Source organism: Oncorhynchus keta, chromosome 1 (assembly GCF_023373465.1).
Source record: "Oncorhynchus keta strain PuntledgeMale-10-30-2019 chromosome 1, Oket_V2, whole genome shotgun sequence".
NCBI lineage: Eukaryota > Metazoa > Chordata > Actinopteri > Salmoniformes > Salmonidae > Oncorhynchus > Oncorhynchus keta.
Window position 1 is genome coordinate 68592034 of NC_068421.1, and position 16872 is coordinate 68608905.

Genomic DNA, 16872 nt, shown 5'->3' on the forward strand with positions numbered 1-16872 from the left:
ACATAAGTCAAGTCTCAACTATCAGCCCTCAAGTGCTTCCTCCCAGTCTCAAATCAACTCAAACGTCAACTCCAGACGCTCAAGCGTGTCATCTGTCAAGAGACAAGAGGCTGCGGCGGAAGTTGCTGCTAACCAAGCAGCTTTAGAAGTAATGGTTAAGCAAGAACGCCAACTAGAAGAGCTTCAGAGACTCGAAGATGAAGATAAGAAGAGGACAGCGGAGCAAGAAGCTGAGGCTGTGAAACACAGCTTAGAAAAAGCTAGGCTGCGAGTCAAGTTAGAGGTAGAAAATGCTGCCAGACGAAGGACGCTAGAAGACAAGCGTAGAGAGTTAGAGCGCCTAGAAGTGCTCAAGAAACTAAATGCTGCCAAGGCGCGAATGCAAGTGTATGAGCAAGATGAAAACTCAGAGGACGAGAAGAGAGAACTACTCTCTAACTGCAAATCTGTGAAAGAAGTTATGCACAGAAGTGGCTCATTTCACAGTCTCTCACCACAACATGTTGTGACAAGCACACAGCAAGAAGATGGCACCAAGACCATGTTCAGGTTACTAGCGGAAGCAATCAGTGAAAGCCGCCTCCCCATACCAGAACCAGTAACATTCAATGGAGAGCCTCTCTCGTACACTGACTGGAAGGTCTCTTTTCAGACTCTGATAGACAGGAAGAACATACCAACAACTGAGAAGATATATTACTTAAGAAAATATGTCGGTGGGCCTGCCAAGAAAGCCATCGAAAGTTACTTTATGTTAGGAACATAGTCAGCCTACCATGCTGCATGGACCATTCTTGAAGAAAGGTACGGAAACAAATTCTTTATCGCCAAGTCTTTCAGAGATAAGCTCAATGCATGGCCTACGATAGGATCCAAGGACAGTCTTGAACTTAGAGACCTTGTAGACTTTCTTCGCAGCTGTGAAGTTGCTATGTCTCAGAATAAGGGCCTGGAGGTGCTTAATGACTGTAATGAAAACCAAAAGATCCTCGCTAAACTTCCAGATTGGCTAACTTCAAGATGGAATAGAAAGGTCATAGACATCTTAGAAGAAACGGAGATCTTCCCTAGCTTCAGTCAGTTTGTGAAGTTTCTCATGAGAGAAGCCAAGATTGCATGCAATCCTGTAACATCCCTTCATGCTTTGAAACCAAGTGAAGATGTTAAACTTAAGACGCCAAGGATTCAAAACTCCGGAGCAAGGGTATTAGCAACTAACTCTGATGAGAGAAGATACTGTTACTAGTTGTGTCTTCTGTGAGAAGTCAGGTCAAAGTCTCCACAAATGCTGGAAGTTCATGGATAAGCCCACCGCAGAGCAACAGAAGTTTGTTCAAGAGAATAAATTGTGCTTTGGCTGTTTAAGGCCTGGGCATCGATCGAAAGATTGTGATAACAGGAAACACCTGCGACACGTGTCAGAGGAGGCATCCATCCTGCCTGCACGAAGATCGTACTAAAGAAAGGTTAAGGGATAGGAAGACAGAGCCCCCACGAGATAAGGGGACAAGAGCGTCAAGTGAGGCCATATCTAACAGAGTCGTAAGGGACATTAACAACACTCACACCTCCACAATCATTCCAGTATGGGTGTCAACCACAAGTGAGCCAGATCGGGAAGTTCTTGTGTATGCACATCTTGACACCCAGAGCGACACCACTTTTATCCTTGAAGAGACAACAAAGGCTCTCAATACAAGGAAGGAGCCAGTCCAACTGAAACTCTCTACAATGGCTTCAAGGAATACCATTGTGCCCTGCCAGAAGCTGTCTGGTTTGCAGGTTAGAGGGTTTTACTTGGAGAAGAAAATCCCTCTGCCAACGACCTACTCGAGAGAGTTTGTTCCTGCAAAAAGAGATCATATTCCTACTCCAGAGACTGCAAGAGCATGGTCTCATCTTGAACACATTGCAGAGGAGATTGCTCCTCAACAGAGCTGTGATGTCGGTCTCTTAATTGGCTACAACTGCTCCCAGGCTCTCCTTCCAAGAGAAATTGTGTCTGGTAAGGGAAATCAGCCTTTTGCTCAGAGAACAGATCTTGGCTGGAGCATGGTCGGCTATGGAAATCCATGTATCGACTATGGCGACCCTATTGGAGTGAGTCATCGGGTTATCGTTAGACAGGTGATGCCAAGCCTTCAATCTTCTTCCAACCTCACAAATCAAGTACACTATGTTTGTAGAACACATGTAAGAGAGGTAATCACAACACTGGACATTATCAAGACGCTTGAATCTGACTTCAACGAGAGAGCTGCAGAAGAGGACCTCATATCTCAAGAGGATATCCGGTTCCTGAAGAAAATGAAAGAGGGCATCAGACGTAAGGACAATGGACATTACGAGATGCCGCTGCCGTTTAAGGAAGAAAGACCCAATCTGCCGAACAATAAAACATGTGCAGTTCACCGACTCAAGTGCCTGGAAAGGAGGCTAAGGAGAGACAAGCAGTACTACAAGGAATACACAGCATTCATGGAAGAGACTATAGCTTGTGGAGATGCTGAGAAGTTCTCTAAAGAGGAAATTAACAAGCATCCAGCATGGTACATCCGCACCATGGGGTTTATCACCCACAAAAGCCTGGGAAGATACGATTCGTCTTTGACTGCTCAGCTAAGTTTCGAGAGACGTCCTTGAATGATCATCTCCTTACCGGTCCAGAGTTGACAAACACATTGCTGGGCGTCCTTTGTCATTTTCTTAAGGGTCCAGTTGCAATCATGTGTGACATAGAGCGCATGTTCCACCAGTTTCATGTGAAAGCAGAAGACCAAGTTTATCTACGGTTCCTTTGGTGGGAGAACGGAGATCTAGAGTCTCAACCCTCAGTGTATCGTATGAAGGTCCACTGGTTCGGCGCAGCTTCATCTCCTGGTTGCGCCAACTATGGTCTCAAACATCTTGCTGCCGAAGGACGAGGAAGCTTCAGCGAGAAGTCTATCCAGTTCATAGAAAGGAACTTTTATGTTGATGATGGGTTGACGAGCGTATCGTCTGAAGCTGAAGCGGCCCAGCTGGTGAAAGAAGCAAGAGAGCTTTGCAGCATCGGCAAACTTCGTTTGCACAAGTTTATCTCTAACAGCAAGGAAGTTATAGCCACAATTCCCAAGGAAGAACGTGCCAAGGGTGCCAAAGACCTGGATATGGCTCTGGGTGATCCACACATGGAGAGAGCGCTTGGTGTACTGTGGTGTGTCGCATCAGACGAGTTCCAGTTTAGAGTAGTTGTCAAGGAACGCCCACTCACAAGAAGAGGAGTGTTGTCTACAGTAGCCTCTGTATATGATCCGCTTGGGTTTGTGGCACCCTTTGTCCTGGCGGGGAAGCAGATCTTGCGGCGGATGTGTCGTGACAAAATCGACTGGGATGACCCCCTTCCAGATGACCTACGTCCCCAGGAGGAATTCTGGCTCTAAGGTCTACAAAACATGTCTGAAGTAAGGATCCAACGAAGCTACTTGCCATCAAGTTTCAAGGAGGTGCAGAGTTATGAGCTCCATCACTTCTCCGACGCTAGTACCTCAGGTTATGGAGAGTGCTCATACCTCAGAACAATCATCACCGCAGGAGAAGTTCATTGCTCCCTAGTTATGGGGAAGTCGAGAGTCGCCCCCTCCAAGGTTATGACCATACCACGACTGGAACTTTCAGCAGCGGTGGTAGCTGTTCGAACAAGTGACATGCTCAAAAAGGAGCTAAAAATACAAGGTCTACAGGAATACTTCTGGACAGACTCGAAGGTAGTTATTGGCTACATCAACAATGAAGTCAGAAGATTCCACGTCTTTGTAGCTAACCGTATTCAACGCACTAAACCTCCAACACAGACAGAAATGGAGTAAAGACAGAAGAAACGCAAGGTTTAATGACATTGCCATTTTGCAAGATGATACTGCACCACGCAACCAGTGGAAATTGGCAAAGGTTACAGAAGTGTACCCGGGACAGGATGGCCGGGTGAGAAGATTCAAGTTACTGATCAGTGACTCAACCCTAGATGAGAGAGGTAAACGCATCACCAAACCCACCTATCTGGAGAGGCCCATCCATAAGACAGTCACCCTCCTGGAAGCCGATCAAGAAACCTGCAGACCCCTTTCACAGAAATCACCGGTGATTGGTGGGAGTGTAACTGACAGTTAGACTTACAGGTTATGTCGTTGTCTTTTGTTTGAATTGTTTACGTGTCCGCTGTGCGGGGGAAATGATAATACAAGTGGAACTACGTAGCTAATACTGTTGTAACGGGGATCCTTATTGTAGCAACACACTTTTGGAGGGAAGGCAATCCTGCGCTGCGTTAGCTAAGTTTTCATGTCATCGGGTGTAGTTCATAAAGGTTGAAGAGTGTATGTTAGGATGAAGTGTGAATTCATGCCAGGAATAATAAGTGTGAAGTTTGATTTCCTCCCTTCTGTAATAAGCAGCCAATGAGGTATTTTTTCCTTTATTAGTGTGTTTAATCTGAACCTGTTATAACGCCGGTTAAACTGTTATGTATGTAAGCACTTCAGAGTTATACCAAGCTAATAAGTCACTCGTAAGATAAGGTTGTAAGAGTGTGCTTAACTGTATTTTTAATTTACTTTATAGTTCTCGCGGAAGGTGATAATTCTGACTAAAACTACAGAATAAAGCCGCCAGTTAAAATCAAAGAACGTTTGTGCTCGTGTTTACTGAAGGGAGCTACACTTTCTACTCCATTAATTTTCCCTGACAGAGAAAATTACTTGTTACATTTTGAATGCTATGCAGGACAGAAACGGTCCAATTCACAAACTTATCAAAGAACATCCCTGGTCATCTTTACTACCTCTGATCTGTGGGACTCACTAAACACAAATGCCTTGTTTCTGAATGATGTCGGAATGTCGGAGTGTGCCCCTGGCTATCCGTAAATTTAAAAACATGATCGATTGTGCCATCTTATTTTTTACTTTTTACCACCTTTTCTGCCCAATTTTGTGATATCCAATTGGTTGTTAAAGTCTTGTCCCATCGCTGCAACTCGGTATGGACTCGGGAGAGGCGATGGAAAAGCCGCCAACAAGTGCTCAGCATATGTGGGAACTCCTTCAAGACTGTCGGAAAAGCAGGTGAACCTGGTTGAGAGAATGCCAAGAGTGTGCAAAGCTGTCATCAAGGCAAAGGGTGGCTACTTTGAAAAATCTCTAAACACTTTTTTGTTACAACATGATCCCATATGTGTTATTTCATAGTTTTGATGTCTTCACTGGTATTCATTTTGTAGAAAATAGTAAAACTAAAGAAAAACTCTTGAATGAGTAGATGTGTCCAAACTTTGGACTGGTACTGCACATTGCTAGTTAACTTAACTAGCTCATCATCATCATATTATTATTATATATTATTATCATCAAACTGTATTTTCTTTACTTATTAGAGCCTTGAATCTCATATGGACCTCACTGTCACCGCTGGTGATCTAGCTAGCCACATGGACTAGACTAGAGCTTGCTAGCTAGCTAGAGTGGCTAGCTAATGACAATTGGTGTGGGTTCGCAAAATGTAAATGGTAAATGGTAGGTCTACTAAATTCATGACAAAATCATGTTTTGGTTGTTTGTTTATTGCTTAGTGTAATTGTGAATATTATCTTGTTGGCATTTAACTCTGATTTAACTAGCTACAGTTGAAGTCGGAAGTTTACATACACCTTAGCCAAGTACATTTCAACTCAGTTTCCTGACATTTAATCAGTAAAAATTCCCTGTCTAAGGTCAGTTAGGATCACTATTTTATTTTAGTAGAGAGATTGATTTATTTCAGCTTTTATTTCATTCATCACATTCCCTGTGGGTCAGAAGTTTAAATACACTCAATTAGTATTTGGTAGCATTGCCTTTAAATTGTTTAACTTATGTCAAATGTTTCGGGCAGCCTTCCACAAACTGCCCACAATAAGTTGGATGAATTTTGGCCCGTTCCTCCTGACAGAGCTGGTGAAACTGAGTCAGGTTTGTAGGCCTCCTTGCTTGCACATGCTTTTTCAGTTCTGCCCACAGATTTTCTATAGGATTGAGGTCAGGGCTTTGTTATGGTCACTCCAACACCTTGATTGTGTTGTCCTTATGCCATTTTGCCACAACTTTGGAAGTATGCTTGGGGTCATTGTCCATTTGGAAGACCCATTTGCGACCAAGCTTTAACTTCCTGACTAATGTCTTGAGATGTTGCAACAATATATCCACAACAATTTCCTTCCTCATGATGCCATCTATTTTGTGAAGTGCACCAGTCCCTCCTGCAGCAAAGCACCCCCACAACATGATGCTGCCACCCTCGTGCTTCACGTTTGGGATGGTGTTCTTCAGCTTGCAAGCCTCCCCCTTTTTCCTCCAAACATAACAATGGTCATTATGGCCAAACAGTTCTATTTTTATTTCATCAGACCAGAGGACATTTCTCTAAAAAGTACAATCGTTGTCCCCATGTGCAGTTGCAAACCGTAGTCTGCCTTTTTTTTGGCGGTTTTGGAGCAGTGGCTTCTTCCTTGCTGAGCGGCCTTTCAGGTTATGTTGATATAGGACTTGTTTTACTGTGGATATAGATACTTTTGTACCTTTTTCCTCCAGCATCTTCACAAGGTCCTTTGCTGTTGTTCTGGGATTGAATTGCACTTTTCGCACCAAAGTACGTTCGTCTCTAGATGACAGAACTCGTCTCCTTCCTGAGTGGTATGACGGCTGCGTGGTCCCATGGTGTTTATACTTGAATGCTATTGTTTGTACAGATGAACGTGGTACCTTCAGGCGTTTGGAAATTGCTCCCAAGGATGAACCAGACTTGTGGAGGTCTACAAAAATGTTTCTGAGGTCTTGGCTGATTTCTTTTGATTTTCCCATGATGTCAAGCAAAGAGGCACTGAGTTTGAAGGTAGGCCTTGAAATACATCCACAGGTAGGTACACCTCCAATTGACACAAATTATGTAATTTAGCCTATCAGAAGCTTCTAATGCCTTGGAATCATTTTCTTTAATTTTCCAAGCTGTTTAAAGGCACAGTCAACTTAGTGTATGTAACTTGTGATCATAATTGGTCCTTCTGTAGCTCAGTTGGTAGAGCATGGCGCTTATAACGCCAGGGTAGTGGGTTCGATCCCCGGGACCACCCATACGTAGAATGTATGCACACATGACTGTAAGTCGCTTTGGATAAAAGCGTCTGCTAAATGGCATATATTATTAATTGTTGGAAAAATTACTTGTGCCATGCACAAAGTAGATGTCCTAACCGACTTGCGAAAACTATAGTTTGTTAACATGAAATTTGTGGAGTGGTTGAAAAACTAGTTTTAATGACTCCAACCTAAGTGTATGCAAACTTCCAACTTCAACTGTATGTATTTAATCCGGTTTCAGATCCTGCAAAAATATGCACACTCAGGGATATGGAGCACTGAGGTATAAAAATAACTGGAGACTGGGTCCAAGGTAATCTACTGAGGTTTACATACCCCATACATATATCTGGGTTGCTTCCAGTATGGATAGCTGCAGCCTAATATGGCAACCGGAGTATGGGTAAGTGGGTGTGTTGAAAAGTGTGTGTGTATAGAAATCGAAACAGCTAATTGGGCAGATTTGTTGCCACTCAAGACTGTTTGGCGTGTCTGATTGGACTGCATGATGAGATAAGTCAGCGACCAGTGCACCAGTGCTTCCTAATGGGTATCACGGTCTTGTTGCCGGTGGTAGCTAACTTGGCCATTTTCTTCTCTCACATGATTTTTTTGTCCAAATAGGACAGCAGCCTACACAAGAAATAACGTATATTTCTAACCATCTAGATGTCACCTTGATACAAAACTAACAGTGAAATACAACTCAGACTCATCATCTGGTTTAAAAGCAAAAGTTAAAACTCTCGCTGTATGGTAACTCATTGTACAGCAGTCACCTGGTAATGGAAGAAAAACAACACAGCTCAATCTCAACAGTCTAACCAATAACAAAGTGCTTTCGACACAGCCACTCCTGTCCACACACCCACTCCTTTCCACATGCCCACTACTTTCCTTTCTACATACCCACTTGCCCATATTCTGGTTGCCATAATTGGGAGGCAGCTACCCCCTTCTCTGTTTATATGGACCAACATCACATGTGTACCAGCAGTATGTGTGCACAGGGCGCAGCGAGAGCAGAGACTACCTCGTCACCTCATCCAAAAACATGGCAGACATTGATTTTAAAAAAATATTTAACTAGGCGAGTCAATTAAAAACACATTCTTATTTACAGCCTACCAAGGAACAGGGTGTTAACTACCTTGTTCAGAGAAACAGACTTTCACATTGTCAGCTCAGGGATTTGATCCAGCAATCTTGCAGTTACTGGTCCAATGCTCTAACCACTAGGCTATCTGCCACCCCTATATCACAGAATATAAAATGTTATTATCTTCGGCTGTGAGTGGTAAAAAAATATCTGCCCCAGCAATAATTATTTGCAGAATTTTAATGGATGTTTTGTGTTCAAAGTCGATGACTAAAGTGTCTTATTAGAAAAGTTCAATTCTGATTTCTCTGTGTGGCTGTGTATGGAAATGGTCTTTCTGGGCTGGGAGTCAGTTAAACTGCAGTACCGAAGCTGTTGAAACCGTGCTTCTAGACCGGAACCCTGGACCCTCAGAAATAAAAGATCCTGTCGTGGATTAGGAACCACTCCCTAAAAAGTCTGCAGTATGCCACAGCCGCAATGCAGTAGCGGCTTCTGATTGGCTAAGTAGGTGGGGCGAGTGCAGGTGGATTTTTCCAAATTCAACAGACCTGCACTGCATTTTAACCAGCCTGATAATAGCTCATTTCCAATTTGTACATTTCTCTCACTCTGAATAGAATAGCCATGCAGTTATAAGCCAACACAGGCTCATTATAGGCAGACTATCACATTCAACCTACAGTATACCGTAGTAGACCATATAGCCAATCTATTTTATTTTTAAAAGGACTGAAGACAGAAACAGATTATTTGGTTCCATTTCAACATACTTGTTAGTGAAAACAGTGGTGTAACATATATACATTTAAATCAAATAGCCTAGTACACACACCAACACTTTTAACACTTTCAAATCATAAGTCTATTGCACAGAAAAATGTGGACAGTCGGGTGCATCGCATATTCAGAACCTCTGGACAGCAACAAACTTACTTACTCTGACTGATCATTGGGAACGAGTTCAGAATGACTGTGAAGGCTTGATCCATAAATTAAATAAATAGCCTATAAAACAAAAACAATCCATATGTTCAAATCAAAAGGCCTATTTTACATGACATCAATAATGCAGCAACATCCTGAGTCCTCGGTGCCACACATTCAGAAATCAAAAGGTGGTTTAGTATTTAGTTTAAAAGCTCTGATGAAGGCTTTTTTTTTTTTGAACAAGAAACACTTTTCAGTGAGAACCACTGCAGAAGCTTTGGTATTTTCCCAATTAAGTAGCATAGTTTTGTTGTTGGCTACTTGAAGAGAACTAGGGCCCATCACTCTCAGCCCACCCCTTCCAATAAATTGTGGAAAAGTGTGCATCGAATAATACTAGATGTAGAGCTGAAATTAGTATAGCATCCTGGCATCCGGGCCTTTAAAGTATACTCATTTTTGAAATGTCGCATCCAATAAATGTTACTTTATCGCATACTCAAACGGCCTACTATTTAGGATGCAAATATGTGTATTGGGACAAGGCCACCGGATAATGCCCTGCTCTGGCTGTTCCCCCTCATTCACTATTGTGTTGCTATGTACATTCATGTTACACAATAATCCCCATAACTCAGCATTACTGTCACGACTTCCACCGAAGTCGGCTCCTCTCCTTGTTCGGGTGGCGTTCCGCGGTCAAGGTCACCAGGCTTTTAGCCATCGCCGCTCCACTTTTCATTGTTCCATGTGTTTTGTCTTGTTTCCCCGCACACCTGGTTTACATCCCTAATCAAGCTACATATACAGTGCCTTGCGAAAGTATTTGGCCCCCTTGAACTTTGCGACCTTTTGCCACATTTCAGGTTTCAAACATAAAGATATAAAACTGTATTTTTTCGTGAAGAATCAACAACAAGTGGGACACAATCATGAAGTGGAATGACATTTATTGGATATTTCAAACTTTTTGAACAAATCAAAAACTGAAAAATTGGGCGTGCAAAATTATTCAGCCCCCTTAAGTTAATACTTTGTAGCGCCACCTTTTGCTGCGATTACAGATGTAAGTCGCTTGGGGTATGTCTCTATCAGTTTTGCACATCGAGAGACTGAAATGTTTTCCCATTCCTCCTTGCAAAACTAGCTCGAGCTCAGTGAGGTTGGATGGAGAGCATTTGTGAACAGCAGATTTCAGTTCTTTCCACAGATTCTCAATTGGATTCAGGTCTGGACTTTGACTTAGCCATTCTAACACCTGGATATGTTTATTTTTGAACCATTCCATTGTAGATTTTGCTTTATGTTTTGGATCATTGTCTTGTTGGAAGACAAATCTCCGTCCCAGTCTCAGGTCTTTTGCAGACTCCAACAGGTTTTCTTCCAGAATGGTCCTGTATTTGGCTCCATCCATCTCCCCATCAATTTGAACCATCTTCCCTGTCCCTGCTGAAGAAAAGCAGGCCCAAACCATGATGCTGCCACCACCATGTTTGACAGTGGGGATGGTGTGTTCAGGGTGATGAGCTGTGTTGCTTTTACGCCAAACATAACATTTTGCATTGTTGCCAAAAAGTTCAATTTTGGTTTCATCTGACCAGAGCACCTTCTTCCACATGTTTGGTGTGTCTCCCAGGTGGCTTGTGGCAAACTTTAAACAACACTTTTTATGGATATCTTTAAGAAATGGCTTTCTTCTTGCCACTCTTCCATAAAGGCCAGATTTGTGCAATATACGACTGATTGTTGTCCTATGGACAGAGTCTCCCACCTCAGCTGTAGATATCTGCAGTTCATCCAGTGATCATGGACCTCTTGGCTGCATCTCTGATCAGTCTTCTCCTTGTATGAGCTGAAAGTTTAGAGGGATGGCCAGGTCTTGGTAGATTTGCAGTGGTCTGATACTCCTTCCATTTCAATATTATCGCTTGCACAGTGCTCCTTGGGATGTTTAAAGCTTGGGAAATCTTTTTGTATCCAAATCCGGCTTTAAACTTCTTCACAACAGTATCTCGGACCTGCCTGGTGTGTTCCTTGTTCTTCATGATGCTCTCTGCGCTTTTAACGGACCTCTGAGACTATCACAGTGCAGGTGCATTTATACGGAGACTTGATTACACACAGGTGGATTGTATTTATCATCATTAGTCATTTAGGTCAACATTGGATCATTCAGAGATCCTCACTGAACTTCTGGAGAGAGTTTGCTGCACTGAAAGTAAAGGGGCTGAATAATTTTGCACGCCCAATTTTTCAGTTTTTGATTTGTTAAAAAAGTTTGAAATATCCAATAAATGTCGTTCCACTTCATGATTGTGTCCCACTTGTTGTTGATTCTTCACAAAAAATACAGTTTTATATCTTTATGTTTGAAGCCTGAAATGTGGCAAAAGGTCGCAAAGTTCAAGGGGGCCGAATACTTTCGCAAGGCACTGTATATTCCCTCTATGTCTTTGTGTAGAATTATTTTTGTTACGCGTTTTCTGTGATGCGCCAGGCTGGTTTTTCTCCGGGTACCATGTTCAACCCGTAGTATGTTTAATTGTTAAACATTTTCCATCTTGGTGACTTTGTTGCGCTTTTGCTGGAGGTTTGTTTGATACAGTTGCATCCGTCTGTTGTTTGCCTCTGCCAAATAAAGTATGCGCCTGATCACAACTCTCTGCTCTCCTGCACCTGACTTCTACACCAGTAGCGCACAACCTGACAATTACAGGGGAAAATCTGCTTGCGTTTGTGGGTAAAATGACCCTGACCCCCTTTAGAGTAAAGTGAGCATTGCATTTCATGTCATTCAGGGCCAGACTCCAAGGTGCTCAGCGATAGAAACAATTCCCCACAGTTCTGTATAATCACTGGAAATCAGTTAGCCCTTTTCATATCTCAACCCTACCTAATCTTAGTTTCATGTCCGCACCGGCTCAACCATAAACTTGGAGGTCTGCAAACTGTGATGAAATATTTAGGCTGTCATTGTAATAAGAATTTGTTCTTAACTGACTTGCCTAGTTAAATAAAGGTTACATTTAAAAAACTTTTTTTAATGAAGCAAGGGAGTGACAGATTGAGAGAACAAAATGTAAGGGACATAACAAAAAACAAACACAATAAAAGAACACTCATCATCCTCCTGTTATACAATCACTTCTGACAAAGATCTCAGTCTGAACTTTAATTTTTTTAAATACATTTATTAGAATATAAAAAATTGGATCCCTGTTGACGGATATAAAATCCCAAACATGCACATTTTTGTGTTCTAATGAACATACATTCAGACCTGCAGCTGGAATCAGTGTCAGATCTTTATCATAATAAATACTACTTTTTTCTCCACCATTTTAGTGTTAAGGTTCTCTGAGTGAAATATCAGTTGAAACCAACTCCAGATTTCATCCTTTTTCGCTAGATCTTGTGGAGTCCAAAGAAGTTGGCATGATGAGTGTGGCTGAGCATGGCTGGGTGGGAGACGTTCACATAGACCCAGTCCTGCTTCTCTAACTGCAATGTGGAGCCCAGGTAACTCCCAGAGGTCCAGACACGCCCATTAGAGCCCGAGCTGCAGTAGCCCTCCCTGTGCGCCTCTATCAAGGTGAGAGGCTTGGAGCTCCAGGGCCTCCTCACAAACACAGAGTGAACCAAGGCATCTGTAGGGGTGCAGTGATTGGCCTCAAACTGCACCCGGGAATAGATGTGGTAGAGCCCAGTCTCGTTGACCTGCAGACCACCATCCCGATAGACCACGCCTCCCTCAGTGAAGGCCCGCCCTGCCTTGGGCTCCCAACGCAAGGTATTCTGGGAAACATCCTTCTCGATCCGGCCTGAAGGAGAAAGGGAGACAGCAGGGAGAGTGGGGTTAGATATGATACTTCACTGGATTTTACAGTCCCTACTCTACATCAGGGGTGCACAACTGATTCAGTTAATCATGGTCCTGATTAGCAGCCGATTACTAGAATCAGGTGTTTGAAAAGGGCTGGAGCAAAAGCCTGCACACCCGATTACTTACCTATGACGTGTGCTGCAGGTCTGCTGGCCTTCTTCCCTGTGTCTGGATCAGACTCTGGAAGGTCACCCACTAGCTTCTCAGGCGCACAACCTTGGCTCTCAATGTTAACCTGTGAAATAATAAGAAAAAAAAGACATCAATGTCACATCACGTTAACATGCACACAGGTTATTTTAAATGACATTTTGGGGTTAAGGGTTATAGAGAAATGTTGCGCTAATGTGCGCTGAACATCAGCTCCTTTTTGAACGTGTTCTTTGATATGAGTCAAGGATATCCTGTAGCAGCGCTGGACTGGTGACCACAATTCTGAACAGATTCCGGTCTTTAAATGTCACTGCTACTTAATAGTCTGAGATGCAGAGGCACCAATAAAACCTGCACGAAAGTCAAAGACAAACCTTTTTTCATCTACCCTTTACCGCAGTCTGTTTGTACCACCTACCTCTTACCAGTCTCCCACTCAATTTCCAGTGGTCACAATCATCTCTTTTTAGGTTCAGAATTTTCAACCGTTGTTGCACGTTGTATTGCATTTTAAGGGGGGGGCAGACTACAGAGCTCGCCAGCTTGTAGTACTAAAAGCCAGAAGTGAATTATGTCTGTTTCGTCCAGCTATTCCTATGGGGGAAATGAATGTTGCCCCTATGGGGGAAATTAAAAATAGGGTTTGGGATAAATGCCAAAAATGAGATCTGAGGTTATCACAGTCTTAGGGGATATTATGCATTTTGTTCTAGATAATATCAGTCAGTTAACATGACCTTTATGAATTATGAAGCCTTTTTTGTGCTCGTTTTCAGCACATAAATGCTTAAACTCAAAAAGCAACGTTAGCTGATGAAGATGATAAAAAAAAACATAAGATCTCCTAAGCATGTGTTTACCACAGAATATTTTCAGCGTTCATCCAAAACCCCCATTAATTTCCCCATAGGAACATTTTTGCCCAGCGAGCCATGGTGGAGTTAGTGCCTACAAAAGGTTGCCATTTCTATTGCTCTCTATATGCCCGTTTTCCTCATCAGTAAATTAAGATGTTCCCAATAACAAAACAATGAAATGCAACAAGATGCTAAATATGAACTACCACAGATTCCTCCCTGCATCCATTTCATTGATATTTTTTTGCATAGGAGCAGTGCAGTGTCATTGCAAAGAGATATGCTCTTATAATATCCTACAGAAAGAGCATTATGAGACATAAGTGATGAGATACTTTGATACAAATAGAAATCAGAGAGCAGACTTGCTCCAGGAGAACCCCACTCAAACACTGAGCAAAACCCCTCACCTGTTGTATCCCATCCAGTTGAGTCTGTAGCTTGTGTATCTGGTAGGCTCCTAGCCCCAGAGCCCCAAACACCAGCAGCAGCAGAAACAGCACAGCCACAACCAGGCTCCAGGAGCCAACCCCCCTGCAGCCTCTGGCCCTGCTCTGCTCCCTTACCCTCTCCTGGGCAGGAGGGAAGGACCAGCAAGGTACCAGGCCTGGAGGTTGGACCGACGGCTGTGAACCTCCACTGTAGTCCACTAGAAACATCTGGGGGTATGTATAGCCCTGGGTACCGCTCATGGTGCAGTGTGTGTGAGAGGAGTGTGTGTTGCCTCTGTGTGCAGGAGGTGTGTGGTTCTATATCTGAGCCATGGTCTTAAAAAAAATATATTCAAAAAATGTATCAAGGCGACTGGAACCCACAGCTTCCACCCCCACGCTGGGTGGGTGTGTGACAAGCTCACACCACCTCGCACTCACTCTCGCCATCCTCTCCTCTGTCAAAATGAAACTTAGACAGGTGACTGGTGCTGTTGCAAGGCAGGTAGATAATGACCTCAGAGTAGAGAAACTAATTTACACTTTTCGCACAGACTTTCATACATGCATGTGCACATGCGCTCACAGACTTAGAAAATGGAAGTTAAACATGCAGTGATAATTTATTACAGTGTCATTAAACACTGAAAAAGTGTCTCTTTAATATGCTCTCCAAACCACCTCTCCTTAGTGGGGTCTTTGCACAGTGCAAAGCTACAGAGAGAGGACGTGGGGTGTTTAGCTGACCTCCGCCCTTCTAACCACTTTATTCATCTCATCGTGGGGCCAGACAAAGAGGACAACCTAGAAAGACTTCTTGAGAAAACCCCTCACTTGTACTCACAGCCCCACAGAACTACATATGACCTATGAGGAAAGTTTGAGCTTTTGGGTAGAGTAGGGGGACTGCTGCACCTATATAATTAAAAATGAAAGTTAGAGAGGATTGTGCATGTATATTTTTTTATTTGTAAATAGTGATGCAGCAGAAAAGGATAGTTTCAGAAGCACACCCACTTCTCAGTGGGAAGTAGGAACTGCCACATGAAAAAGCTTACAGCTACTCAGCCTGCTTTCATCAAGAGTCTGCTGCGCTTCGTGAGAACTGAGAACGGTGTTATAGTGTGTATGGTGTTTGTGCGGTCTAACCATGCGAAGGAAGAACTCCCTAACGTTAACTAACCTGGGTTTACAGGAAAGTGACACTCTTGCACCTCCCCTCTGCACTCAAAGAATGGTATCCAGCAGTGTCTATATTGTCCCTTAGCTCTGGACAGCCTTTTGGAGGCCCTTAGCAAGATAAGGTTGGGGGTTAGAGAGAAAATGCAATTCTACACATTTTTTAACGACTAATGCCATGTTAATTTGATATGAGTGAGAATGACGAACAACGTTTTTAAATCAAGTTTAGATGGCTGGCTAAACTAACTACCCATCTTAAAATGGTTAACTGACATGGCTAATTGAGTGACTGTCAGTGACTGACAGAAAAACTGCTGATGCACAACCAAGTTTCGAAATGTAGCTGGTGTATTCTACTATTCTTACTCTCAATAGTAAGTTGAGTGAGTTCCTAATATACACAGTGCACAAAACATTAAGAACACCTTCCTAATATTGAGTTGCACCCTCTTGCCCTCAGAACAGGTTCAATTGTTGGGGCGTGGACTCTACAAGGTGTTGAAAGCGTTCCAGAGATGTTGGCCCATGTTGACTCCAACACTTCCCACAGTTGTGTCAAGTTGGCTGGTTGTCCTTTGTGTGATTGACCATTCTTTATATTTTGCACACACACACACACACACACACACACACACACACACACACACACACACACACACACACACACACACACACACACACACACACACACACACACACACACACAAAATATAAATGCAACAATTTCAAAGATCTTACTAAATTACATTTCATATAAGGAAATCAGTCAATTGAAATGAATGAATTAGGCAACAATCTACAAATTTTACATGACTGGGAATATATATAGGCATCTGTTGGTCACAGATAGGGGTGTGGATCAGAAAAACACTCAGTATCCCCTTCTGTAGCTGCGGAGGTTTCAATCAAACGCTTCTGACATTTTCTGCACAAAGCAACTTTACTGAAAACCTAAAGGGGAAAATTATTGATATAATATACCGTATGTCAACATTTTGGAACATACAGTTCAAGTCGGAAGTTTACATACACCTTAGCCAAATACATTTAAACTCAGTTTTTCACAATTCCTGACATTTAATCAGAGTAAAAATTCCCTGTTTTAGGTCAGTTAGGATCACCACTTTATTTTAAGAATGTGAAATGTCATAATAGTAGAGAGAATGATTTATTTCAGCTTTTATTTCTT

The 16872-nt window shown here is 42.7% G+C and overlaps 1 protein-coding gene across 1 annotated transcript; it reads right to left on the reverse strand.

The window, feature by feature from the left end:
• Positions 1-12360: 12360 nt before the first annotated feature.
• Positions 12361-15359, reverse strand: LOC118391875 (tumor necrosis factor ligand superfamily member 6-like). Its single transcript, XM_035783350.2, has 3 exons — positions 14481-15359; positions 13187-13295; positions 12361-12998 (listed from the first exon to the last, which is right to left on the reverse strand). Exons 1-3 carry the CDS (start codon positions 14760-14762, stop codon positions 12583-12585), a joined length of 807 nt encoding a protein of 268 aa, XP_035639243.1. The 5' UTR covers positions 14763-15359; the 3' UTR covers positions 12361-12582.
• Positions 15360-16872: the final 1513 nt, after the last annotated feature.

Excerpts from the sequence above, each read along its gene's own strand:
- LOC118391875 (XM_035783350.2), bottom strand. The coding sequence starts at position 14,762 with ATGAGCGGTACCCAGGGCTATACATACCCCCAGATGTTTCTAGTGGAC. Across the intron at positions 13,296-14,480 it reads AACTGGATGGGATACAACAG|GTTAACATTGAGAGCCAAGG; the intron begins GTGAGGGGTTTT and ends ATTATTTCACAG. Across the intron at positions 12,999-13,186 it reads ACCTGCAGCACACGTCATAG|GCCGGATCGAGAAGGATGTT; the intron begins GTAAGTAATCGG and ends TTTCTCCTTCAG.